At 42.2% G+C, this 27,593-nt stretch overlaps 1 protein-coding gene across 1 annotated transcript in view; it reads right to left on the bottom strand.

Moving 5' to 3' along the window:
- Window positions 1-2,856: 2,856 nt before the first annotated feature.
- The window catches only part of MCHR2 (melanin concentrating hormone receptor 2), a 42,445-nt gene continuing 17,708 nt past the window's right edge, over window positions 2,857-27,593 (bottom strand). Inside the window, exons 3-5 of the mRNA XM_032779090.2 lie at window positions 9,582-9,776; window positions 5,467-5,586; window positions 2,857-3,196 (exon numbers count right to left, since the gene is read on the bottom strand). Of these exons, the coding sequence (XP_032634981.1) occupies window positions 2,872-3,196; window positions 5,467-5,586; window positions 9,582-9,776 (640 nt within the window). The 3' untranslated portion in view covers window positions 2,857-2,871. The remainder of the gene's footprint in view (window positions 3,197-5,466; window positions 5,587-9,581; window positions 9,777-27,593) is intronic.

Consider the following 27,593-nt stretch of genomic DNA (forward strand, 5'->3'; position numbering starts at 1 on the left):
AACAGAGACCACCAAGCCATTTCACACAGACAGACCTTTCCCTCCCTCCCACCAACACCTGTAAGATGATGGTGACTTTCAGACTCCAATGAGCTGGGCTGAATTTGGATGGATGACTCGAGATCCTGATGCAGCAAAGCCATTAATCACATTATCACATGCTATCCCTGGGACTACCTGCATACTTAACAATTCAGTGTGTATGTAAGTGCTGTTGCTGAATGGGAGTTATAGAGGAGAACTGCTCCACATCTCCTATTACCAATTCCTGAACTCTCTAGTTCCCTGCTTAAAAGCACCCAATAACCTTTCACCTACTGCTTGACAATAACTTAGTCTGGACAATGACATGATTGTTGGGACCATAATGAATATAACCTCATGTAAGTCATGTGCTATAAAGATCCAAAGTGTTGCTATTTACTTCAGTGGGAATAGGATCAGGTCCATAGTACCTTTGAGTGCATACTGCATAACAAGTCTAAAGAGCTTGATTTTTATTTTTGTCAGCTGAGCATCTTGGAACCTTTCAGGCAGAACATTCTAATTTAACTATCAAAGTTTTTCTCTAAAGCTATTACCATAACTTTGAATAAAACAAAGTATTTGCAGTGTAGAGTTATACAGTAGCTGCAGGATATTATTAATAGATTCTAACAGAAGGAGCTGTGTTTTAATTACAGTATTTTGTACATATTTAGAAAGCAAATTATTTGGAGACAGACCTATAGTCAATACCTGCAGTGCTGCTAATGAAATTATAAATAAATGTCTTCTTCAAGGAGGTATTCTGAAATTTTAAAGTCTCCTTGGAGAAATTACACCAAAATTATTTATCACTAGTGGGAAATATCCATATAACCCATTGGTGAGAGCACTTTACAGGTCCCATTCTGTGCCAGTTCCCAGAGGATATGAGATGTTACAGCCCCCAGCTAAGGGAGTTTGCCTCTTTAGCTCAAGCTGTAGCAGCTCATGCTTTTTAACTCTGGAGGTCCCTGATTCAATTCACAGTGTGCTGGCCAAGAAGGTGGCTGTCTCACATACATCTCGCCCCCATCGCATGTTTCAGTGTGACTAGTGTAACAAAAGTAATTACATTGCCTGTTACAATTTACTACTGTAGACATGGACAGATTCTTTCTTCAGATCCATATATTCCCTCTTCAAAGTTATTTCAGCTGGAAGTAATACCAAATTTCCTACCGGACCTAAGGTTTCATTTTTCAGAGTAATTTAAAATTAAATAGGGTTGTAATGATTTTTTTCACCATATAATTAGACTAGTTTCCCTGCTTGTATCAGTAGACTGGAATACTTTAGATAAATCCAGAAGCTCTGGGTGGTTAAAGAAAATAAATAAAAATTTAAAAATTGTTTATATTCCTTTATTAATTTTTATTATAGACATTTCCACTAAATAGTAAATAAAGGAATAAACATTTACTCTGCACTTTTGAGCGACTGAAAATTAGAACAATGGGGTCTGGGAAAAAGCATTTTTCCTATTTTAATAATTTCCCAGCGCAGAGGTTCTCAAACTTCATTGCATTCTGACCCCCTTCTGACAACAAAAATTACTGCACAACCCCAGGAGGGGAAACGAAGCCTGAGCCTCAGTGCCGTAGGCGGCAGGCGGAGAGGCAAAACTGAAGGCCAAGGTCTTCAGACCTGGGCAGGAGGCCTGTAATCCGCCAGGTCTAAGCCAGTCCTGGCAACCCCATTAAAATTGGGGTGTGACCCAGTTTGGGATCCTGACCCATAGTTTGAGAACAGCTGCCCTAGCACAATGTTCTATTGATTAAGCATGGCTTTGTTTTCAGTATTACCAAAATAAAAATTAAGTATTTTCCATTTAACCAAGTTGTATAATCGTGGTTCCAATGCACTGCTTATTCAGACAAAACTCTCATTGATTTCAATACTTCAGTGGAAGTTTTGCTAATTTGATCAGGCAATCAAACAGCTAAGATGCTGGCAACATTCGGAAATGTCAGGCCCAGTTCTTCCCCTATTGAAGTCAATGGATTTTTTGTCATTGACTCTAGCAGGAGCAGGTTTGAGCTCTTTAAGGAGTGAGTACTCTTTTCAAGGCCATCTTGGAAGTGATGGTTTTGAAAACAAGAAATACACAGTGATTCCTGAAACACACAGCTCTTTGTCAAATATATGTTTATTATTTTCAGATGTACATTTAATATAAATATTAGTTCATTCATTTCATAGTTTGTAAGCACATGTACAAAGCTGAATTTGAAAGCATTGCCCTCCTTCCTCTCCAAGTTCCTTTTGCTTTGTCTCTCCCTTGTCTGTTAATAGCTGCAGGAGCGGGGACCCAAGTGGAGACCATGGTATGACTGTTGAAAATCAATAGCTGCTAGTGCTGCTTTCAGACCGATTGGCAGTTAGTACTTTTTGGCTTGTTATAAGTAACTAACCCATCACATGCATAACATCGCACACAATGTCATGGACATGATGGATTAGTCGCTAATGGCAATGTCAGATCTTGAATACTTGTCTGAACATGCCAGCCACAGATCGTCCTTCTATCCTGTAACTGCCAGTGAACTGCACATTTTTAGAAGCTCATTTTGGTCTTTATGCTTGTAGTATTCACCATTAAGAAGGCAACTGGACAATAACAAAGAATATTTTTGCACAGCATCCTTCCATCACATACCCTAATATCCAAATAGTGGGCCTGATTCTTCTCTCCCTCTAGCTTTACACTGATGTAAGTCCATTAACTATGATGAAGTCACTCCTGAGTTACAGCACTATAAATGAGAAGGGAATGGTGCCTAGTCAGTTGAACCATAAAAATAGACATATATGAAATACATCTCTCTCATTGAATAGACTCTCCTTTTAAAAGCTTGACCTCAGTGTGTTTTCAATGTTGTTAACTTCACGTTCTGTTATCTTGAACTTGACATTTGTGCACCGAGTCAGACGCTTCCGAAAGTTCCCGCTAAGTAGTATGTAAAGGAAAGGGTTAATGCCGCTGCTGGCATAGCTGAGGCAGATGGAGAAGTAATAGCTCACATAGAATGTCAGTGATGGCTGAGAAATCTGAAGATTCACGAGCTGTATCACGTGGTATGGAGCAGCACTTACAACAAATACACCGACCAGCACCAGCACCATCTTGGTCAGTCTCATGACCCTTTGTCTTGGGATACTGGTATTGTAACTGCAACGCAAATGTGAAGATTGGTAACTGTTAAATGAAGATAATATAAAGGAAAGCACAGATCAGTGAAGACAGTGTATTTTGGGCAAAATTTAGTCCTGACAGAAGCAGACACAACTCCCAGGGACTTCATTTTTATTTGTCATGTTGTGTCTGCTTCTGTCAGGGCTCAATATGGTCTTATGGGTTCATTAGTATAGGTGGCACTGAGAACAGGGACGCCTGGGGGAGGGCAAGTGGGGCAATTTATGCCAGGCCCTGGGCCCTGCAGGGGCCCCGCTAGCTGCTCCAGGTTTTTGGCAGCAGGCCCTTCATTTCCTCTGGGTCTTCAGTGGCGGCCCTTCAGTGCAGCCAAAGCCTTGGAGCAAGCGAAGGACCTGCCACTGAAGTGCTGCCGAAGCCTTGGTGTGCCGCCCAGTGAGTACAAGCGCTGCAAGCGGTGAGGGGGAAAAAAAGCTGTGATCGGCGGCACTTAAGCTGCTCTACTGCCGTTGCTTCATTCTTCGGCTGCAATTTGGCGGCAGGTCCTTCCCTCCGACAGGGACCCACCGCTGAATTGCTGCCAAAGATCCGGCCCTGCCCCAGGCCCCCTGAATCCTCTGGGTGGCTCTGAGAAAGTTTTTTTTTTTTTTTTAAATAGGCCTGGTTGATGACAATTTGCTATCATTCAGAATATTGTAAGCAAATATCTGCCCCTTCCAGCATTGGAACTGTGCAGATTGGGACCCCACTGTTCACTGCATTGTTTTAACTGGGGAAACATACAGGGCAGAAGATCATGGCTGGCCCTTATGTGGTCCTAAAGAGGGTTGACAGGAATGATGCAAGGAAACTTCCCTTTACTATGCAGGTGTTGGCTATTTTTGAAAAACCTATGCACACTGTTCCCCCTCTGCAGCTGCTGGAGTGCAAGACATGACAAATGAAGTGGAGAGGGATAGGGAGGAAGAATCCTCTGCAATAGATGGTGGTGCCTGCCATGTACACAAGGGATCTTGAGGAGAGATATGACTAGGGGTGGTTGAGGATTTTCTGTTGAAATTGTTTTTTTGTATTGTACAATTGTGTTTTTGACTAAACACATTTTTCATTAAAAGGATCTGCTTTCTATGGAAAATTTGAAAAACAGAATGTCCCAGAATTGTAATATTTTGTCCAAAAACCAAAATATATGGATTTGGCAATGCTGTAGCAAAGCCTCATGGGTATTGTAGTTTGGTTGTCTCCTATCCCCCTTCTCTTCTATGGGCTGGCTCCTTGGCCAGACTACATCTTCCTTCCTGCATCATGACCAAGGAATCTCATGATACACCTGCTCTTCTCTCTAAGAGAGAAGATCATGGCGCATTTTGGGAGATATAGTTTGACCAGGTTGCCTGGCCCATAAATAAGAATGGGAACTTGAGAAACCTGAGCTACTACTCCTGTAAGGCACCCACACCATTCCCAAACAGAAATGTCTTGGTCAAAATGTTTCCGTTTTTGACCTTTTTTTAAAAAATATTTGAATTTCTGCCAAATATTTAAATTTTCCATGGAAAATTTGTTTTTTTTAATTTAATTTAAATTTTCTGAACTTCCTATTTCCCTCCCCCTCAAATTTTCAGCTATCTCTAATCAAGAATTTGGTCCTCTCTATCAAGAGTTCTAACCCAGTCAACACCTGAAATCATTACATTTTAAAAAAAACTGCTTCAACCAAAAGACAAAACCACACCAATTTCCCATCAAAGTTTGGAGAAGCAACTCTTTTTTGAGATAAAAAACTGTATGCACAATTGCAGCCAGGAACCTGTTTCTTTTGGGTTATGTTATAAGCTCCTGAAATAGGGGTTTGCAATGGAAATACTGATATAGCTCAGTACAGGAGCAGCAGGGTGACAAAACTCAGTACAGATGTAATTGAGTGAAATATAATGGCCTGTGTTATAAAGGACGCTGGACAAAATGATCTAAAGCCTTTAGGGGTTTAAACTCTATGTATGTATGAGCCTTAATTCATTACGTTTTGAAAGAGTTTCTATTAATAATTCTGTCACATACCTTCATGCAACAGCATTCGTATCTGAGAAAGTGTTTGTCCATGAAACCAAACATAATTATGGGCCTGAGACTACAAGGTGCTGTGTATCTGGTTTGAGGTGCTGTGTACCCTCAACTCCCACTGACATCATGGGAGTGAAGGGTATACAGCGCCTTTCAGGACCTGGCCCACTGCAAGCAAGTTCTTCCCACCCCTAGTAGCATATCTGGAATATAACATACATTACCATCCTGCTTGCTTGTTTTGCTGATACATCTCCCATGTGTAACATAAAATCAATATATAGCAAATGAATATCAGTGGTAATGGGAAAAAGAAAGTTGTGATAGTCAGATAAAGCGTGTACCTGGAAAACAAAATGCAGAGAGAACATACAGCTTGTTTGCATAATGCATATAAATAATCTCAGAAATGGAAAAAAATATAGACAACATTTTTCAGAAAGTGGCCTCTGATTTTGGGTTTCCTGGGACCTCACTTTTGGAACCACAATTGAAGTCAAGGGCAGTTGTGAGTGTTCAGCACTTCTGAGGATAAACTCCCCAACACTCAAGCTAGGCCTCAAAAACTGAGGAACACAAAATCAGAGGCCTCTTTTGAACATTTTGGCTGAGATTAAATTATAGGACAAGTTATGAAGTGTACAGTTAGAGGGTCATGTACTTTGGGCATCATTCTGAAAGAACATGAAACATATAAATATGAACTCAGTAGAGTATCAACTTTTTCAAAAGTGCTCAGGGTTGACCTAACTCGCCCGTCATTGAAGCCAATAGTAAAATTTCCATTGATTTCTAGTATCATTAGTTCCTAGCACTGTTATTAATGCCAAGCACATCTGAAAATCCAAACCTTCTTTTATTCCCCCCAACCCCCCCCCCAAAAAAAAGACAATTGTAGAAATAAGGCAGGAATCTAGGCACAGCCAGACACTGGAGTGCCATGTGTGTTTCTGAGAATGTAGGTTATTTTTTTCATGGGCCATAGCCTCAAATGAGCATAGCCTGTCTGGACAGACAGTGCACTGAGGGATCTCTATGTGGAAAAGAAGGTGCCTAATTCCAGCCAGAGAGTAAGCACTCCAGGCCATATCCTCAGCTGCTGCACATCAGTGGAGCTCCATTGCATTTAATTGTGCTGAGGCCATCAATATTAATAATAATATCTAGGACTACTTTAGTGGAGATAGCACTCTGAACTGCCAAGCAGGAGACAGTTCAGCTCATTCTTCTGTTCCCTCATGTCAGGGACAGGAATGCTGCAGACAAATTGGGCCTGGACCTCAGCTGGTGTGAATCAGAACTGAAGTGAGTGGAGCTACTCATAAGAACATAAGAACGGCCATCCTGGGTCAGACCAAAGGTCCATCTAGCCCAGAATCCTGTCTACTGACAAAGGGCAATGCCGGGTGCCCCAGGCATTGAGTGAACCCAACAGGCAATGATCAAGTGATCTCTTTCCTGCCATCCAGCTCCACTCTCTGACAAAAACAGGCTAAGGACACTTTTCCTTACCCATCCTGCCTAATATCCATTAACGGACTTAACCTCCAAGAATTTATCCAGTTCTCTTTTAAACCCTGCTTTAGTCCTAGCCTTCACAACTCCCTCAGGCAAGGAGTTCCACAAGTTGACTGTGCGCTGTGTGAAGAACTTCCTTTTATTTGTTTTAAACCTGCTGCCCATTAATTTCATTTGGTGGTCTCTAGTTCTTGTATTATGGGAACAAGTAAATAACTTTTCCTTATTTACTTTTTCTACATCACTCATGATTTTGTATACGTCTATCATATCCCCTCATTAGTCTCCTCTTTTCCAAGCTGAAAAGTCCTAGTCTCTTTAATCTCTCCTCATATGGGACCCATTCCAAAGCCTTAATCATTTTCGTTGCCCTTCTCTGAACCTTTTCTAATGCCAGTATATCTTTTTTGAGATGAGGGAGGAGATCATCAGTGAGTGTCAGCGGCATTGAGCTCGCAATGATTTCGGGCAAGTCAAATCACCGAGATTATATAAGGCAGACTAAAGTGAAGATTACCTTCATGACTTAATTAAATGTCATAACCTTTTTCGTGATGTCCACAAATAATCTATTGCTTTTTGAACGGCACACTGCGGTGAATGTCTTCAGAGAACTATCACATGACTCCAAGACTTTTCTGAATCATTGTAGCTATAGCCCCCATCAAATTTGTATGTTACTGGGTTATTCTCAATGTTCATACTTTACATTTCCAATTAAATTTAATTTGCCATTTTGTTGCCCATGCCAATTAATTTCATGAGATCTTTTTGAAGTCTTCACAGTACTGCTTTGGTCTACTATCTGAGTGTTTAGTATCATCTGCAGAACTTATGCCCCCTTCATTCTTTTATCCCTTTCTCGATCATTATGATAAGTTTGAATAGGATTGTTTAAGACGCCCCTTGTGGACACTACTTGTTACCCTCTCCATGATGAAATTACATTTATTCCTACCCTTTGTTCCCTGTCTTTTAACCATTCTCAATCCATGAAAAGGACTTCCCTCTTATTCCATGAGAAAAAAAAAACAAAAAAAAAAAAAAAAAAAAAAAAAAAACAAAAAAAAAAAAAAAAAAAAAAAAAAAAAAAAAAAAAAAAAAAAAAAAAAAAAACAACTTTAATACGTAAAGCCTTCTGGTCAGGACCTTGCAAAGGTTATGGAAACTAAGTACACTATGTCACGAGGATCCCCTTGTCACAGGTTTTGTTGACCTTCAAAGAACTCTAATAGATAGTAAGAATGAATTCCTTTTAGAGAATACCATGTTGCCACAATTTATGTTCTCATATGTGTCGACAATTATTTACTTTTTAACTATTGTTTTCTGTAAAATTTGGGGCGGAGGGTGTGTTGTTAGACTTACTGGTCTGTAATGCCAGGATCACCTCTAAAGACCTTTTAAATATTGGCGTTACATTATATCTTCCATCATTGGGTACAGAAGCCGATTTAAAGGAGAGGTTACAAACCATAGTTAATAGTCTGCAACTTCACATTTGAGTTTTTCAGAACTCTTGGGTGAATGCCATCTGGTCCGTGACTTGTTACTGTTAAGTATCAATTATTCAAAATTCTCCTTAGTGACACTCAATCTGTGACAATTCCTCCGATTTGTCACCTGCAAAAGCCGGTTCAGGTTTGGAATCTCCTAACATCCTCAGCCATAAGACTGAAGCAGAACATCTTAGTTTTTCTGCAATTACTTTATTGTCTTTAAGCGCTCCTTTTGTATCTCGATCATCCAGGGCCCACTGGTTGTTTGCAGGCTTCTGTTTTAATGTACTTAAAAAACATTTGTTATTACGTTGGAGTTTTGGCTATCCGTTCTTCAGACTCCACTTGGCTTTTCTATTACATTTTACACTTAATTAGGCAGTGTTTATGTTCCTTTCTATTACCTCATAGGATTGACTTCCACTTTTTAAAAGATGCCTTTTTATTCTCACTGCTTCTTTCAATGGTGTAACCAAGGTGACTCTTTTAGTTTTTAGTGTGTTTTTTAATTTGGGGTGACATTTAAGCTGGGCCTCTATTATGGTGTCTTGAAAAGCATCCATGTTAGCTGCAGGGATTTCATTCAGTCACTGTACTGTTTCATTCTGTTTAACAACCCCTCATATTTGCATAGTTCCCTTTCTGAAATATTGCCACAGTTCTTTTTTCCCACCACAGGAATGTTAAATGTTAATTATATACGGTCACTATTTCCAAGCGGTCCGTTACAGTTACCTGTAGGACCAATTCCTGCCTCCACGCAGGACTAAATTGAGAATTGCCTCCCTTGTGTTCCCATACCAGTTGTCCAAGAAGCAGTCATTTAAAGTATCGAGAAATTTTGGATCTGCATTTCGTCCGAGGAGACATGTTCCCAGTCCAATATGGGATAATTGAAATCCCCACTATATCGCTCTTAATTTGAATGCCTCTCTAATTTCCCTTAGCATTTCATCGTCACTATCACTGTCCTGGTCAGGTGGTCAATAATAGATCCCTAATGTTATATTCTTATTAGATAGAAATTACTATCCATACAGATTCTATAGAACATGTGAATTCACTTAAGATTTTTGCTTCATTTGATTCTACATTTTCTTTCACATATAGTGCCACTCCCCAGCACGACCAGTTCTGTCCTTCTGATATATTTTGTACTCCTGAATGATTGGGTCCCATTGATTGTCCTCAGTCCACCAGGTTTCTGTGATGCCTATTATATCAATATCCTCCTTTATCACAAGGCACTCTAGTTCACCCATCTTATTATTTAGACTCTTTCACCAACTGAGGGCCTGGCACATGCAGTTTTAGAATCTTACCAAAGTACATCATCAGGTGACGTTAGATCGAAAGCACAACTCTCTAAGCCGTCTTTGAATTTGATTACTTTTGAGTAGACCCACACAGGAAACACAAGGATCAGTGAAGCTGCCCACAGGCATAAATTAACGCGAATAGTCTTTGATCTTGTTCTCAGGTTAGTGAGGCGAAATGGTTGGACAAGAGCCAAGTACCTGCAAAAACAGGTAACAGAACAATATTATGGAAAAATAAAATGAATTAGGAAGTTTATATAGTAGTCCCTAAAGTAATAAATAAAATATACATTGACAAAAGTGAAATCTGCTTTTTAAAAGTCATATAATACTACAAACAGGAGGAAAAAGCACTTTGAATCTGCAGTTTATTCAAGCAGTGCTCTGAACAGTCCACAACTGCAGTTATGAGTCATTAAACTTTGGTTACCACTATGTCATTATCTGATTAAAATATGACTATGTAGATCATTGTTGCTACCACTGTTATACAATTGCAAAAAATCTTACACAAAGTGTGTCAAGTAAGGTGTCAATAGAAAAGTTGTGATTTGCTGAATATGATTATGCTATCTGTATGCATGCATGTTTGCTCCTGTAGTTAACATCCACAAGCTATTTAGCCTGTACATCTTGAAGGGTGATGAAGGGCATCTTGATGAAGCCCATCAAAGAACACTTAATTCACAATGGAAGATGCCTATTTACACTTAATGGACTTTCCTGTGAACTTTCTAGCTGGAGGATGGGTAATGACTTCTGCTATGACTAAGCCATATCATGCATGGACATGTGACTTGCCCATGTGACTCCAAACACCATCTTGTTACCTGTAATTTTCCACAGTGAGAACAATGGGATTCCTTCCATATGGCAGAAGCTATAAAAGGCCCTGGGAACAGCTCTGTTTTGCCTCTTTCCTGCTCAAACCTCTGAACTATGGATTTATACTAATGGGAGCATTCTAACCAAGGGACTGAGGACCTTCCAATCATTTGGAAACAACCAGAGACTTAACAAGCCAGCAGTTTATTCCATCACTGCTACAAGCCTGATCCGAAACTTTGCAATTATTCCATGTATTTGATTCCTTTAACCAATTTTAATTCTCACCTTTCTTTCTTTTATAAATAAACCTTTAGATTTTAGATACTAAAGGATTGGGAACAGTGTGATTATTGGATAAGATCTGACTTATATATTGCCCTGGGTTTGTGGTTGGTCCTTTGAGATCAGAAGAATCCTTTTGTTTGATGAAATTATTTTTAAATAACCACTCATCAGTAAGTCTAGTGTTTTTTTGTGGTCATATAAGGACTGGAATGTCTAAAGGAGACAGTTTTTCTGACTTCTTATTAGCCAGTGTGGTGAAACAGAAGTTTTCTTTTGTTGCTGGTTTGGTATATCTTATGGGAGGATAACTACCAGTTTTGGGGTGTGTCTGCCCTATTTCTCAGCAGTTTGTCCTGAACTTGGTATTCTCGGTTGTGACCCACAAAGGCACAGTTACAACTATATCCTTTAACTGCTGTGATGGGGGTTTTTAATAAATGATGGTACTGGAAGACATCAATTTCAGGACTCATTCCTAAAAGGAGTACACAAAAAGAAGACTTTAGACTGAATTATTTCCTGGAAGGGGATGGGAATATAACAGTGTACCTAATACTTTCATTTTTCAACACAATTAAAGGCCAATCTGACATATTTGAGTAATAGGATCCCTCAAATCTGCTGTAGTTGCATCTGTAGAATTTAAAAGATTTACTATCACTACTGCCAAAGAAATAGATTCTGAACTGTTCAGCGAGTTCACTAACTCACAAGTAAACCTCCAACTATCCACAGTTTACAAATGCTACAATATAAATTCAATTGAAATTTCATGACCTACATATTTTGTAAAGGGAACTTTCATCTGTCAGCTCAAAGTGGATTAAAGTTGTCTCTCCTTTGAGCTAAAAACCAGAAGATTAAATGAAGGAATTTATATGGCAGAGATGTAACATTTAAATGTTTACTCGGGAATGTATAAGATAGACATTTAAGTACATTGCATTTGACATCCTTTTTCATTCCAGTTAAGGTCAGAGCTTGAGGGTGATAACACACAGCTAAGTTAACCTGTAAATAATTTCCTGGGGAGCATAGTCCCAGGTATTTTGGAATCTATGAAAGGAAATTCCATTTTGTTGTTGAAAACATTTAAAGTTAAGTTCTACTTTTCTGTCTGCATCTTTCCGTACTGTAGTGGCAGAGCCCAAGAAATATGGGGCAGGCCATGAATAGGTTCAAAATACACAGAATACAAATCAGAGTATGGTCTCCAAAGATGGCGTAAAATCTTCCACATACACTGCCTTGGAATCTGGTGCTGCTTTCTGCATGTCTTATTCGTGCTTCATTAGAGAAGCCTAAGAGTTACTGTAATATGTACTGGCTTGTCACAGTCACAAGGGTATGTAAACATAGCTAAGGGTCAGTGTTGCACAATTACATCCCAGCCAATCTACCCTCCTTTCTCTGTTGTGCATGTTGCAGGGAGGGTGTATGGTGTACAAACCTCTATGATGGCTCTGTCATTAGAATCACCCAACAGAATCATCCTTGCACTGACATGATTCTCACTGTGCTGGTCAGAACATTTTAGCAGCCACAAAATGCCAGCAGTGCAGTGCAAATCAGCCACACTGTGCCTGAGGATACAGCCCATGGTGTTGTCAATTAGAAGAGCTGGGTTTGGTATAATTCCTTAGAGTTCCCATTTCTAGTTGAGATCAGCTGTGTTACAAAGGTGGTATATTTGCTCTAAGTCAGGAAAAGGGAACCTCTGGTTTCCTTACCCTTTACCAGCTGACTTGTCAAATAGAACTAATGATGGCATCGAAGGAGGCTGTATTTGCCATGAGTGGGTGCAGAGTAGTGCTTTAGGGCAACTGGCTAGACGGGAGGATGATGAAGGCAATGAGGTAGTCTCAGAGCTCCCTGCATGCCTTGCAAAAACAGCAAGTAATTAAAATATTTGATTTCAAACCTAGGAAATGTGCTGGACAGTGCTCCCAAACAGTACCAGAGCTCTGCATTTAACATGCAAGGGTAGATTCTCGCCTGCACTGGAGCACTCATCTGAGGGAGGAGGAATGCATCAGGGAGCTCCCTCATCCTGAGCCCAATCCCAGCCCTGATGAGACTTAGAGCAGCAGCCAGCCTGCTCTAAGATCCATCACTAGTTTAAGGTCCTTTAATGAAACTTCTGGCAGTGGAGAATGGTGGTAGAGCTCCACCACTCCCTCCCCCCCAACACATCCTCTATGCCAGGAAGAGGGGAGGTAGTGCAGATGTGCCAGCAGAGTTCTCTTTACCAGGGGAATGCTCTGTTGGGCACTATGGCAGTTTTGCCACTGAAGTGGTGCACAGGGTGTATAACCCAGAAAGAAAATCTGGTCCTATTTCTTAAGCCAATACCAAACAGTAGAGCTAGTTGAAAAACATTGAATTTTAAAGTTTATCAAAAGAAAAAAGGCAGGCACTTAAAAAAATTGTGAAAAAGATCTCTACCAGCCTAGCACTACCAAACAGTTTAATAATATGACTCTTCTTTGTCCAGATACTCCATTCCCATTTTCTACTTGAACAGATTCAGAACTGGGAAAGACTTTTTAGATAGGCACAGTGAACTGTGGGCCTGATTCAATTCACATTGAATTGGAGTTGGATTGGCTGCTATTTCTTTAAGAAGACTGAAATAGTGGATTCATAATCACAGCAGCCTTCTGAAAATTGGGAATTCAGTATTTGCTAGCTGCTACAAAAACCTCTGTATCAAGAAGCAAAACAATTCTTATAAATCATTTTCTAAGTTAGTGAATCACAGTTTTTTTTTCACTCTGCAAGATTCCATCCTAATGATTTGAAGTCATATTATTTAAGACACTTACTAGAGTAAGATACTTAAAAGAGCAAAAATAAAAGTAACAATTGGTGAAAGGCTGACAGAGTTTTTATTAGTAGTAACTGATTTTTAGTGTTCATGGAATGGACAGGATTGACAGTTCTTCAGACTGAGGTACACCAGGCAAGTACGGTATCAGCTATAAGGCTGAAAGCTTTCACATACTGCCAAACAGATATGCCTCCCCCTTTTTCTAAAGCAGTGGTCTCCAACCTTTTTAAGCACAAGATCACCTTGTGAATTTAAGTGCAACCCAGGATCTGCCCTGCCCCTTCCCTGAGGCCCCATCCCATTCAGTCCATCCCCGCATCCCTCCGTTGCTCACTCTCCCCCATCCTCACTCACTTTAACTCGGCTGGGGCAGAGGTTTGGAGTGTGGGAAGGGGTGCACGCTCTGGGCTGGGGCCAAGTGGTTTGGAGAATTGTGAGGCGGGTTCTCCGGATGAAGCCTGGGTATAAGCTGGTTGTGGGGCAGGAAGCGGTGAGGATGTGAGCTTCTGAGAGGAAGTTTGGGTGCAGGAGCAGGGCTCCGGTCTCATGGAATGGGAGGGGCGGCGAGGATAGGGGCTGTCAAGCAGAGCCAGGTATGAAGGCTGCTGGCTTGGGAGGGCTCCGAACTGAGTGTGGGGGCGGGAGGGAGGGGAGCAGATTGCGTCCGAGGAAGTGCTTACCTTGGGCAGTGCAGCAGGGCTAAGGCAGGCTCCCTGCATGCTCTGGCCCCATGCCACTCCCTGCGCTATTGACACGTTCCTGTGCTGCGGCCCCAGCGGGTGGGGAGGAGGCAAGTGGCTTCATGCACTGCCCATTCCTTCAGGCACTGCCCTCACAGCTCCCATTGGCTGCAGTTCCTGATTCTTGGCCAATGGGAGCTGCAGGGGCAGTGCTTGCAGGCAGAAGCAGCGTGTGGAGACCCCCCTGATGCCCCCCATGCAGGAATGTGCCAGCTGCTTTCAGGAGTGGCGCAGGGCCAGGGCAGGAGCCTGTCTTAACCTTACTGCACTGCCAGAGTTTTAGTGGCTGGAGATTGCATTCAGCTGGCAGAGACTCTGTGATTGACCTGTTGATCTCGATCTACTGGTTGCTGACCACTGCTTACAACTACTGTAGTAATTTTAAACTGGGAAACTACAGCAGAAACACAACTACTTTATGCAATAAACATTCTTTATCATAAAATAGTATCTCTGACATGCCGTTTCACAAGGAAAATGTCATGTAGATATTGTATATTCAGTTAACTACCATTACTACAAATAAAGGAGCAGATTATCCTCTCAATGGAGTTATTCCTGATTTTCATGAATACATATAACAGCAGAATTTTGCCAGTAAACAAATATATCAAGCCACATATATGTATGATTTTAACAGCAGTCTCTGCAAACTGAGCACAAAATTCTGCTTTCACTTGCAGTGGGACAAATCTAAAGTAATTTTACTAAAATCAAGTGAGTTACTGCATATCTTCACCAGTATAACTGCGAGCACAGGCTGAATTAAACAACTATCAGATGAAGTATCGATCATGTTGAAACTTTGAGGTTAAGTAGACAGTGGAATAACCTGATATGTGAATTCATGGAATCTAATACTGTAGATGCTATAAAAACCTAAGATTACTAGCACTGCCTCCCACTATCACTCAATAATACAGGTGGATGGACTAAATGAGCTGAAATGCGCCTGTCCAAACTTAACTATAAATGATTTGAAACTGTGGTTAACCATGTAGTAACAGCTTTCCTATATTAGACACTCATACACTATAGTAATAGGTGAAGGAACATACACAGAGAGGTAATTCATCTTTACATTTTATGTGAACTAGATATAAAGGTATCTTAAGCCTTCATAGAGTCATAGTTTCATAAAGTTTAAGACCACAAGATACCATGAGATCATGTAGCTTGATCACCTGCATATCAGATACCATTTCATTTCATCCAGATACCCTTATATTGAGCCAATGACTTCAGCATTTCAAATCCTCAGGAATTTAATCTCTTGTGTTCCACTGGGAAAGAATAGAAGTGGCTGAGGTGCCACCAATGTTAGAGGACCCTGCAATGGCAGGGAATTGGTTGGTGAGATGATCCTAGCAGGCAAACCACGTCCCATGCTGCCGAGGAAGGAGAAAATCTCTCAAGATGCACCCCACTTGGCAATCAGTTTGACCCTGAGCATTTGAGCTGAGCACCCCAGCCAGCCATCTAGAAAGTGGCTTCTCTGTACCACCTCAGAACACTGATCCATCCCATAAACAGTATATCATTTACTTTACTTCAGAGCAATGAAGATTCATGTTTCAGCTAACTGATTTCCTTTTCAGTCATGCCTATGGCTATAAAACCCATTCTTTCATTTTTCAAGTTGTGTAACAAACCAATCTCTTTTTCACTGGAATCTGACAGAATATGACATATAACAAAAATTATGGCGGTTGTTTTCCCCATAATTACTATTAATCATGGTCTTGCAATCACAATTCTGGAGACAGAAATAACAGGCTGTTCGAGTGATCTGGATATGAGAGGAGACGGGTTATCCATCAAGGATTGTTTGAAATGCTCCACATTTACAATGCAGCTGGCACTGACTTGCCCTAATTTGGGCAGAGCTATCTGTGCTAATCTAATCTATTGGTTCACAGAATCAGATTCTGATATCAGTCACATTAGTGCAAATTGGGATTAACTCTATTTTACCTATTGATATGATGCTTATAACCTTGGAATTACTCTGGACTTATACCTCTGTAATTGAGATTGGCATTTGGCCCATTCTCTGCACACAAACACAGAGCCCTATTTACTCATTTTTATTTAAATTTGCTTTCATTATTTTAAGTATTTTTGTGTGGCAGCAACTAAGCTGCTTTCACACAAAAATATGTTCAAAATAACTGTCTTTTTCATAGAAGCTGCAAAGGCATTTCTAGCATCTGGCATAAACAAGGGATGATTGACAGTATGAAAAATCTCAGAATGGCAAGTCAATGTAGAATTTAAATATATCGAGAAGTTTAAAGTATGGGGGAGAAGAGTAAAGTGCTGCTTTCCCTCTTCTGCTGACTTGCATAATAACAGTACTAATAACACTAATGCTTATATAGTGCTTTTCGTTAGAAGATCTCAGCGCTCCTCCTCAGCTCCTGCTTCTCTTTGGCTGGAGTGGAAAGAACTTCCCCTCCCTGCTTCAATCTACTTCAAACACTGAATATACAACTACGAAAAGACCAGTAATATTCTCTTTTCTTCACAGTATTTCACATAGAACTGTACAGCATAATATACCACAGCTGCCATCGGTCATAGGATCTCCGTGTTGTCTAGATCAAAGCAGTGCTATCAAGTATTCAGTATTTGAATTTATTTGTATTTGTGATCATGTATTTCGTAAGTTTGTTAAGTGCCTGAGAGTCATTAATGGGGCTGAAACAAGGCAAGACCTGTCATATAATAGAGTGGTGCTTCCCACTTCATAGCCAAGGTTGGAAATAACTTTCTGTCATGTCTGGTTTTCCAACTTCTGCGTTGCTCAAATTTTCCCCGAAGAAGCCAGACCCCGTTGATATTTTAAGTGCTGCCTCTAAACCCCGGGTAGAATTTTTCTGGGAAGTTAGTAAAAAATCAGATAAGGAGTTGTGAAGATATGGGAATTTCAAAAAGGGCCCATTTTCTTTTTTGGAAAAGGTTTCTATAATTTAATTACAGTGTATTCAAAATGTATCTATCCTGAAATGTATCTGTACTATAAAGTGTATCAAGACTGTGTAACTTTTTTGGGCCCATTGTATCTGCAAAATGGTTTGGCCAACAAACTCCAGATTTGTTTTATTTTGCAAGCTTTGCTGAAGAGAGGAGCAATTTAATGTTTTCTTGGGAACTTTTCTCCCAAGCACCATTTAATGGCATGCTTAGTACAGACCACTATTTAATGTTCACCAGCATTCATACTTTCCTCTTTCCACAAACTACTGTAAAACCATCAAGATCACCTATTTTAATATTTCTAAGACATCACCCTCCAGCTATCCTTCAAAACACTCAAGATATATAGCACATGCTTCATTCTATTTCCTTCATATTTTCCTGTACTCTGTCAAAAAATATAACCTTTAGCTTTTTACTCTTTGGGTCATGTTACCTATCAGCTCTGTGTTCTTGGGGAACCAGGGCTCAGTACTCAGCCTGACTCACATAAGACCTTCCTCCCCCACTGCCCCTCACCACAGCCTCTGCTTGAACCAAAGCTGATCAGAAGAAAGACATACAAAAGCAATGAAAAGGCAGTGGGAGACACACCTAAACCCCTCCAGACAATGGTGACAGGATTAAGGAAACTCCCCTAGCCTCATTTGCATCAAAGATAGGACAGGGAGGCATCTCCATTAGCATACAGAATGGAGAACAGAGATTCCAAGGCAAGAACCACACTGAACTCTGGGACCAGAAAAGCAGGAAAGCATTGCATGATGGGGGAATCTCTGCTCCAGATGTTAATGAACCCACATCTGCACACACCCAGCTCAGTAGTTATCAGACCAATTCTAGTAGTGAATCCTTTATTGGTATTCAAAATACTGAAGCTGCCTTATTGCATTGTGAGCTCCCTGGAAGCAACACCGCCCATAGCCAGGAATGATCAGTATCTATTGTCTAGCCTGAACAAAACAACTTTGGTATACTCCCTTGAGTCATCAATTTACCCATAAACAAGTCTAGTGTTCTCCCTTGAACCATTGTTGTTTCCCTACTAAACCCCATACCCACATTCAAGTAAGGGTTCTGATGCCTGGATCCAACATCTGCATCAGTTCCACTGGGACTTCATCTTCTCCTGATTGATTGCGCTGGGGGTTCTGCCTGTCTTCAGCACTCCAGACCCTCAGCTACCACCACCACCTGGGACCCCCGATCAATTCAAGCTTCATGGAGTGATGAGAACCTCTCTCTCTCTCTCTTGGTATAGCCTTCTGACTCTATTGTGTGATTGGTTACAGTTTTCTAAACCTGACTTTTGTAATTAAATTTAAAGTTAGTTTTAATATTATAACTGTTTTGTTTGTTGGCTTACCTATGGTTATTACCTGGCAATAAATAACTTTCATGGGTAAGCTGGTTGGTTTTTCTCTCTATTTCTCTGTCTCAGCAGCAATGCTCCTTGTACCTAAGCTAAAGATCTCTGCAGTGCCCCAAAATCCTGTGGGTTTTGCTCATCAAGTGGGTTACTACTTGCTGAACCTGGGGCATATGAGGGTGGCAGCTTGGAAGTGCTGCTCGACCCAGCTTGCTCAGGCATACTCTATTCCAGTGCAGTGCCCATGGCATATGAGGATGACAGCTTGGAAGTGCTGTTCGACCCATCCTACTGAGTTCAAGGGCATATGAGGATGACAGCTTGGAAGTGCTGCTCGATCCAGCCTACCAAGGCCAGGACACATAAGGGATCAGCTTGGGAGTGCTGATTAACCCGGTCCTCTCAGACACACTCTGTTAGTGTGTGTGTGTGCGCATATGTGTGTGTCCGTATGATTCTGGGGCTGGAAGAACCCAGCCCTGGGGAACCTAGGTGCTGCAGGATAGCTCCACTGGGAGGGAATTCGAAGAAGTGAGAAGTAGAGCTCCATATGAGAACACGAGTGACACAAACAGTATATCGATAGAATTACGGAACCCCCCTCCCCAAAGAGTAACCCTAAGAAACATGCATACCCCAAACTAATGGGCAAATCTGGTAACAAATTGGTGGAGGAACATGGGCATCATGTGACCCTAATGATGTGGCCCTTGTTGAGTAGTTGCTGCGGAGGGAGTGGGGAAATTGAGGCACGGAGCTGCGCAAACTATCTCTTCGTTTTTCAGACTAAGCTCCTTTAGCGAGGTCCCTCTCTCATAGAATATTTGGTGATGTTTCAGTTAAGAATCACGCTTAGAATAACTATAGGACTGTGCAATAAGTTGTTAAGAGCTGTGTCTTAAAAGTAAAAATTTTAGAGCAGTACTGTGACTACATGAAAGGGCTTTTGGTAGAGCCCATTAGTGAGATAAGAGAAGTAGAGTTCGCTGAAAAAAAACAAACCCTTGTCTGCTCACTTGAGACAGGAGAAAAGCAACAGGTTAGAGAGATGGTTAATGAAGAAGGGGAAATGCCCCTGGGAAACTGAGTGCTTTAAGAGTGAGAATCCCCTGGTTGAAGTGAGTCTGAGCTTTGAATAATATTTCACAACCATTATGCCATGGGGTAGTGCAAAGGATGTGGCTGCTGCATAGGCATTATTTTGTGCATGTCTGGAGATGGTTGAAATGCTAAAGGGAAGGCATGAACTGGAGCTGGAGAAAAAGCAGTTACAATAGCATTTGAACAAATGTGAGGCAGACAGGTGTGAATTTATAGCAGAAAAGCTTAAAATGGTGACCCTACTGAGAAATATGCAAGAGGAAAGGGACATGGCCAGCAGGAATGCAGAACAGTATAGGAAAGAGTTAACACACAAAAAAATTTTGTTAGAAGAAGCGAGACCAGCAACTCGGTTCCTTGTAGATGAGAATAAGGCAGCCAAGGCAGCAGCAGGCCATCAGAAATGTGAGGCAGAGATTAGTAAATTGCATACCCACCTTAGTGCCCGTAAGGGAATGGTAGCAGCCGTAAGGTTGAGAGAGGATTGCGATTTGGCGCCCCCTGGGAAAACAGAGATACCCCCTCATGCTGACCCCCAAACCCCATTCAACCCCGATTGGCCACACATGCATAATATTGCCCCTGTTTCTACAAGGGAAGTTAAAACACATAGTTGCAAGAGCCGATCTTCCCACAATGGAGCTGGTCACGGACTTAGTAAGATGATCTCCTAGTCAGGCCAAGGCTATTGCACAGAGAGTGGGGTCATCGAACCGTGACACTGCTGTGGCATGGCTGGCTTGCATTTGGCAAATGTAGCCCTCTGTTGATGGCATGGACTTAATCCAGTTGGCTCAGTTATGTGCCTCTCCTTGTGATACAGATGCTCTGGAAATAGGCACAGGTTTTTGGGAGCGGACTGCTGCTGGACCTGGGGAATGGATAAGTGCTCTCAAAATATTACTGCCTGCTTCTTCCCTCAAGAAACTATATATAATGGAACAGCAGAAACAAGGAGAGGCCCCCGAAGCTTATCTAATTCCAAAGAAGGTGCTGGCAGCTCTCTCTGATTCATTACCCTAGACAGAAGAGAATAGGAATATCACTTCCCATTATCAGGGACATGAATTAGTACAAAACACTTATGCAGGACTAAATTCTCAGACAAAAATGACCATGTGGGCTGTGGATGTAGAATACCTAACTTGGAATGAAGTAGTGGCAAAAATCAAACAAGCAGGGGATTTGTTGCAAGAGACTGGTGCCTTAAAAAGACAAATCAGCAAAAAGACTACCTCAGAGCCCATACAGGCTATCACATTTGCGAATAATTGTTCTCACTCTGTCAGTCGTCCTCTCAATTATAATTCTCTACCCCCTACAATCCTGGGCATCATCGACCCAAGGAGATCCTTAGCAACATGATTTGGAAGGAGCTGGTGAACTTAGGGAGGATATTGGAAAATATGATCACCAGCCCCTCAGCATCTTGATTAATGCTTTGTCTCAGGTCATGCGGAGAACAGAGTTAATGCAGGGAGGCCCCCCTCAGCCCACTGCCGGTACGGAGTGCGTTCCCCATGCCCACTTCCTGTCAAAACCAGATCCCTGCCCCCACTTCTGAGTGGAGGCTCTCGAGGGAGTGGGCCGATCAGGAGGGGTGCCCGGTTCTCCATGGGCCTTCCCAGCTGAAAGCAAGACTTCAGCGTGATGTACGGGAAACAGCCACTGTGAAGGCTACAGTGGGGAACCCAGGGACGTTAGCCCAATTGCTAGTGGACACCGGAGCATCAGTAAACCTTCTAAATCCCTGGTGGATCTCTGGAGGGAGACCCACCGCTAAACAGGTTCAGCTCAGTGGGTATGGCGGAGAAATCCAGGAAGTCTGGCAGGATGTTCCCTTGCAAATTGACAACTACAGGGACAGTAGAATGCTATGCTCATTAGGGAAATGAAAAGGGAATCCTATGTGTTCCTTTCCTCCAAACATTTCAGCTAACTGTGGATCTAGCTAACGGTGTGTTATGGAATTTAGAAGCGGGGGGAGGGGGGCTGCAGAGATCTCTGCTGTGCATTGTTGTGCTGCTATAAAGGCACCCACAGCCACCCTAATCTCCATTAGTGATCCATGGGTACAAGAATTTTTCACAGTATGGACTAAAAATAAGGCAGAGTGTGAAAAACTAGATGCTGAAGTTTAGATTGAGGGAAAAGATCCCCCTCCTCAAAGGCAATATAAGTACCCAGCTGCAGCAGAGGAAGGCATTAAAAATACTATAGACTGCCTCTAGGAACAAAAGGTGCTTGTGCCTATGCAAAGTATCTGCAATTCATCAGTATGGCCAGTCCTTAAGGCAGACAGTGTCACTTACAGAATGACAGTAGACTTCCATGCATTAAATGCGGCCACCCTTGCAGCAGTCCATGTAGGAGCTGAATACAATGAAATCATAGCAGCTGGCTGAAAACGGTTCTCTGTGATCGATTTGGCTAATGCTTTCATGGCTATATCCCTCCATCCTTCATGTTCATATAAGTTTGCTTTTACCTATAGGGGATGACAATATGCCACCAGCCAGATTCCTCAAGGTTTCCATTCTTCCCCTAGTATTTGTCATGCCCAAGTCACTAAAATGCGGAACCATTGCTCCCTGACCACCACTCACACATAATTTCATACACGGATGACATCCTAATACACACCCCCACTTCGGAAATGAACAGGGAAATCACGAGGAAGGTGTTGACTGTTGTGTAGGAAACCCGATTTAAGGTACATAGAGAAAAGGCTCAGTTAGTAGAGCAACAAGTGAAATACCAGGGGTTTTGTCTTGGGAAGGATGGTCGGATTCCCAATCAACAAAGGGTAGAAACTATAGGAAAGCTACCTGATTCCACTGACACGCACTCCCTGCGAGCTCTCTAGGGAACTTTTAATTTCTCCAGAAAGTTCATTGAAATGTTCTCTGACAAAGCCAAGCCTCTGTATCAATTATTTTAAAAAAACAACACAGGATTTGGAAATGGGGACCAGACCAACAGACTGCCCTGGCCACCTTGAAACAAGGTTTGGCTATTGCTTCTGCCCTGGCTTATCTTGACCTTACCCTGCCCTTTGTGATCCAATTGACCTCTGCAGAAACAAGCATTGGAGCTACTCTCAACCAAAGTCAATGCGACAAGCTCAGAGTCATTGCATATGCCTCCAGGCTTCTGGATCAAACAGAGCAAGGCTTTAGTCCCAGTGAAAAGGAGTGTCTTGCATTGGTCTGGAACCTCACTCATTGGGAATTTATTATTAGAGGGTCGAAGGTCACTGTTCAGATGGTGCATTCCACACTCAAGTACATCATATTGGGAAAATACAGGACGTCCAGGTCTCTAACCCCTGCATTGCTCAATGGATCCTCACCTTAGTAAACTGAGGAATTAAGTTTAAAAAAGAACAAGCCATTTCACCAGACCTGTATGGGCTAATTATAGAAGGAGAGGAGCATACCTGCCCCGTCCCACTTGTAAAACACCTTGAATGGCCAGTCAAGGGAGGCACGAGGCTTGCAGATGCTAAACAGAAGGGGTTTGCAGTTTGGTTTACAGATGACTCAAGTTTCTACCATATGGGTCATCTCCAAACAGGGTATGGAGCCATCAGCATAAATGACAGAGAGATGGTCCAAGGACTAGCTCGCTCCCATTCTGCCCAAGCAGCTGAGGTGGATGCAGTTAGAGCTGTCCTAGCTTATGAATCCCGGGACACTTCTGTTACTATTTACACTGACTGGACAGCCAGAGCAATCACTGTGTGGCTTCCCCTTTGGTTGAATAAAGAAATGATAGCTGCAGATAGGCGCTTCATTTCGCATTCAGACAAATGGAGATAAACAGCAAGTCTGAACAAGGAAAGAACTGGAGACACTTGGGTGACTCACACAAAAGGGCATCAGAAAAATCACTCAGAAGAAGCGTACTAGAACAGAGCTGATGCCTTAGCCAAAGCTGCTGCTACTAGTAACCACACTAAAGATACAGACCAGGTAGAAAAAATATAGGCAGTAATTACCAGAGGAAAAACTTTAGGCAAAGGAATAGATACCTTGGACTTAAGTACCCTTCAAGATGGGGGATACAGACATCTGGTCCTTAGCCAAGACAGGGGAGAGATCCCACAGAAAAATATAGGTTTGAGAATGTTGGAGATGTCTTGAGGGTAGTGGATGCAGGTTGTCAAAGGCACTGGATAGTCCCCAGCCGGGTATGGGAGGACCTAATTCAATTTGTGCATCAGCAAAGGCATAGAGGAAAACAGGGTATTTTAAATAGGGTTAAAGATACAGGGTGGTGGCCAGGCATGAAAGCAGATATAGATCAGAGGTGTCATAATTGTCTGCAGTGCGCCATGGTTAATGCTGATCACCAGGTTCAAAAAAATGCATTGGGACACCAAAGAATAGAGGGTCCATGGTCCTGGATTCAGATAGATTACACAAGCTGTGTAGTGGGGCAGCTGCCCCACTCTGGCATGGAAGAGGTTAAAGCAAGCCAGCGAGGCTGCACAGAGTCCCCATCAATCCTGAAAGGGCATATTGGGAGCCAATCAAGTGGAGGCTTGAAAGGAGCCAATCAGGGCCAGACCGGGCCTTATAAGAAGGCTTCAGGGGAGCGAGGAAGGCAGTGTGTAGCCAGAGGGCAAAGAGGGAAGAACCTAAGACAGGACAGGACAGGACAGGGTCTGCAGAGACTGGGAGAGCTCTAGGCTGACGGCTGCCAGACTGGGGCCCTGACACATAGGGGTAGAGAAGGTGCTGGGGCTATGGAGAAGTGGCCCAGGGAAGGAGGCAGTGGAAGAGAGTTGGAGGAGGGCAGTAAGTGGCTGCTGCTAGAGGGTTCCTGGGACGGGGCCCAGAGCAGCGAGTGGGCTGGGCCCCTCCACTTGCTAGTGATGAGAGTGGCTAAGCCAGACTGCAGTTTGCCCTTGGAGAAAGGGGCTACACTGAGGACTGCAGTGAGCCACTGAGGCGAGTGATAGAACCCGAAGCTGCCGGTCCCCCGGAAGGTGGGGAGAGCCAGCAGACTGGGCACAGCCGGAAGGGAATGTCCAGAAGCGCATGCCATGGTCTGGGAGTGATGTGCGTCCAACTGTGAGGATGGTGGAGACTGACAGTAATGGTGGGAGAGACACCACTATCGATGGCGCACTGCTGAAAGAGCTAATTCCCTAACCAACCAGCAGGAGGTGCTGCTGTGGTGAGTCTGCACCCTGTTACAGGCCCTTTACCCACCAGCAGTAGAAATAAATACTGCCTGGTAATAGTAGATCCCTTTTCCAAATGGGTGGAATTTAGCATTCCTGCTAAAACCAACATTGCCTTGGTCACAGCTAAGCCACTCTGTAACATATGTAGTTTTCTCAAGAATGGACATTTAGAGTAATTGATTCATCCCATCAACGGGGGGAATTGTTACCTATCAGCTCTGTGTTCTTGGGGAACCAGGGCACAGTATCCAGTCTGTCTGACTCATTTCCCATCACCTGAGAACCCCAATTAATTCAAGTGTTATGGAGTGGTGAGAACCTAACTCTCTGTCTCTAGGTATAGACTTCTGACCCTGACTTGTGTGATCAGTTATAGTTTTCTAAACCTGACTTGTATGATCAAATTTCAGTTAGATTTAATATTATAACTGTTTTGTTTGGCTCCCCTTGTATGGTTATTACCTGGCAATAAATAACTTTCATGGTTAAGCTCGTTGTTTCTCTGTGTGTGTCTCTCTCTGTGTCTCTGTGTGTGTGTCTGCAGCAACACTCCTTGTACCTAAGCTAAAGATCTCTGCAGCGCCTGAAAATCCTGTGGGGTTTGCTCATCAAGTGGGTTACTACCAGAACAATTGTAACATCAATATGGGGATAGGGACGTGCGGAACCTAGGGCATATGGGTGTAGCAGCTTGGAAGTGCTGCTTGACCCAGCCTGCTCAGGCATACTCTATTCCAATCCAGTGCCCATGGCATATGAGGGTGACAGCTTGGAAGTGCTGTTTGACCCAGCCTGCTGGATCCAGGACATTTAAGGGGTCAGCTTGGGAGTGCTGATTAACCCAGTCCTCTCAGATGGACTCTGTTAATGTGTGTGTGTATGTGTCAGTCTGATTCTGGGGCTGGAAGGACCCAGCCCTGGGGAATGTAGGTCCTGCAGAGTAGCTCCATTGGAAGGGAACTTGCAGAAGGGAGAAGTAGAGCTCCGTATGAGAATACAAGTCACACAAGCAGTACTTTGATAGAATTACAGAACCCACCTCTCCAAGAAGAGTAACCCTAATAAATGAGCGTATCTCAAAGTAATGGGAAAATCTGGTAACAGTCAGTCTTATTTGTTTACATATTTTACCTGTTTCACAGTGTGATGTTGTCATAAACAGATAACTAAGGGTTAATGTTTCTTTTACCTGTAAAGGATTAACAAAGGGAACCAAACACCTGACCAGAGGACCAATCAGGAAACCGGATTTTTCAAAGCTCAGGGGAGGGAATTTTTTTGGTTCTTTGTCTTTGTCTGGCTCTCAGCTATGAGAGGGGATCTTTTTCTATCTGTAAGCTTCTCATCTTCAGTTTCCCAGTTGTAAGTACAAAGGTAGCAAAACAATAGGCTTTTATATGTTTTGTTTTGTATTTACATGTGTGTGTGCTGGAATGTTTAAATTGTATCTCTTTTTGAATAAGGCTGTTTATTCATATTTTTTCTTTTAAGCAATTGACTCTGTAAAATTGTCACCTTGATACAGAAGATATTTTTATGTCTTTTTCTTTCTTTTTTATATAAAGCTTTCTTTTTAAAACCTGTTTGAGGTTTTTCTCTGGTTAAGGCTAAGGAACGAAGGGAGGGGGGAAATCTCTTTGTGTTAGCTTGACTAGGTTTGAATGCATAGCCTCAGGGGAAGAAGGAGGGGGGAAGGTAAATTGCCCTCTCTGTTTTGCATTCAAGGAGTTTAAGTACAGTATCGCCCAGGATAACCCAAGGAGGGGGAGCTGGGGATGAGATAAAGAGGAGACAAGGGGAGGAGGTTGTTTTCCCTTTGGTGTGAGACTCAGGGCTTCTGAGTCTTGGGGTTCCCCAGAGAAGGTTTTGGGAGACCAGAGAGGGAGTCAGGCCCTGGAAATTCCTGGCTGGTGGCAGCGAGATCAAATCTGAGCTGGTAATTAAGCTTAGTGGGGTTCATGCAGGCACCCAGATTTCTGGACGCTAAGGTCCAGATTTGGGAAAGCTTATGATAGATGTACATCTGTAGTGCTAGATAATGATGACATAATCATAACAAATGAGTTTTGAAAGTGATTCCTGTTTATGAAAATACATTATTTCTGTTCTTTTTATCAGTCATCTATTTTTTTATAGCACACATGCTCTAGTCTAAATTTTTGGAAACATCTGCAGTATATTCTGAGATGGAGAGCATCATTGTGCCACAGACTGAATTAATGCAACAGTCTTTGATTTGTAAATGCCTATGAATCTTTTACTTCTAAGGTGGCTTTAACTTAGAGAAGACGATAATGTGCAGGTGCATCTATAGTAAACTTCCAGATCGTTACTCTGTAATTTTCTTTAACCAATGCAACATCTTTGGAAGAAATGAATTCTTGAGACTGTAGAGAGGAACAATGCAAGTTTAGCAACCTTTTTAGCTTATCAAAAAGAAGATTGACTTGATTACAGTGTATAAATACTTTCATGGAAATAAAATACTGGGTACTAAAGGACTCTTAAATCTAGTGGAGAAAAGCAGAACAAGACCAACAAGGAGTTTTGCTGATACAGACTAACACGGCTACCACTCTGAAACCTGTAACCATAACAATTCCAATAGCTGGCAGGTGAAGACAGACAAATTTAAATAGGAAAATGGTAGTGAGAGTGATTCAGGCTGCAAACAAACTCCCTAGGGACA

Source organism: Chelonoidis abingdonii, chromosome 3 (assembly GCF_003597395.2).
Source record: "Chelonoidis abingdonii isolate Lonesome George chromosome 3, CheloAbing_2.0, whole genome shotgun sequence".
In the NCBI taxonomy this organism is placed as follows: domain Eukaryota; kingdom Metazoa; phylum Chordata; order Testudines; family Testudinidae; genus Chelonoidis; species Chelonoidis abingdonii.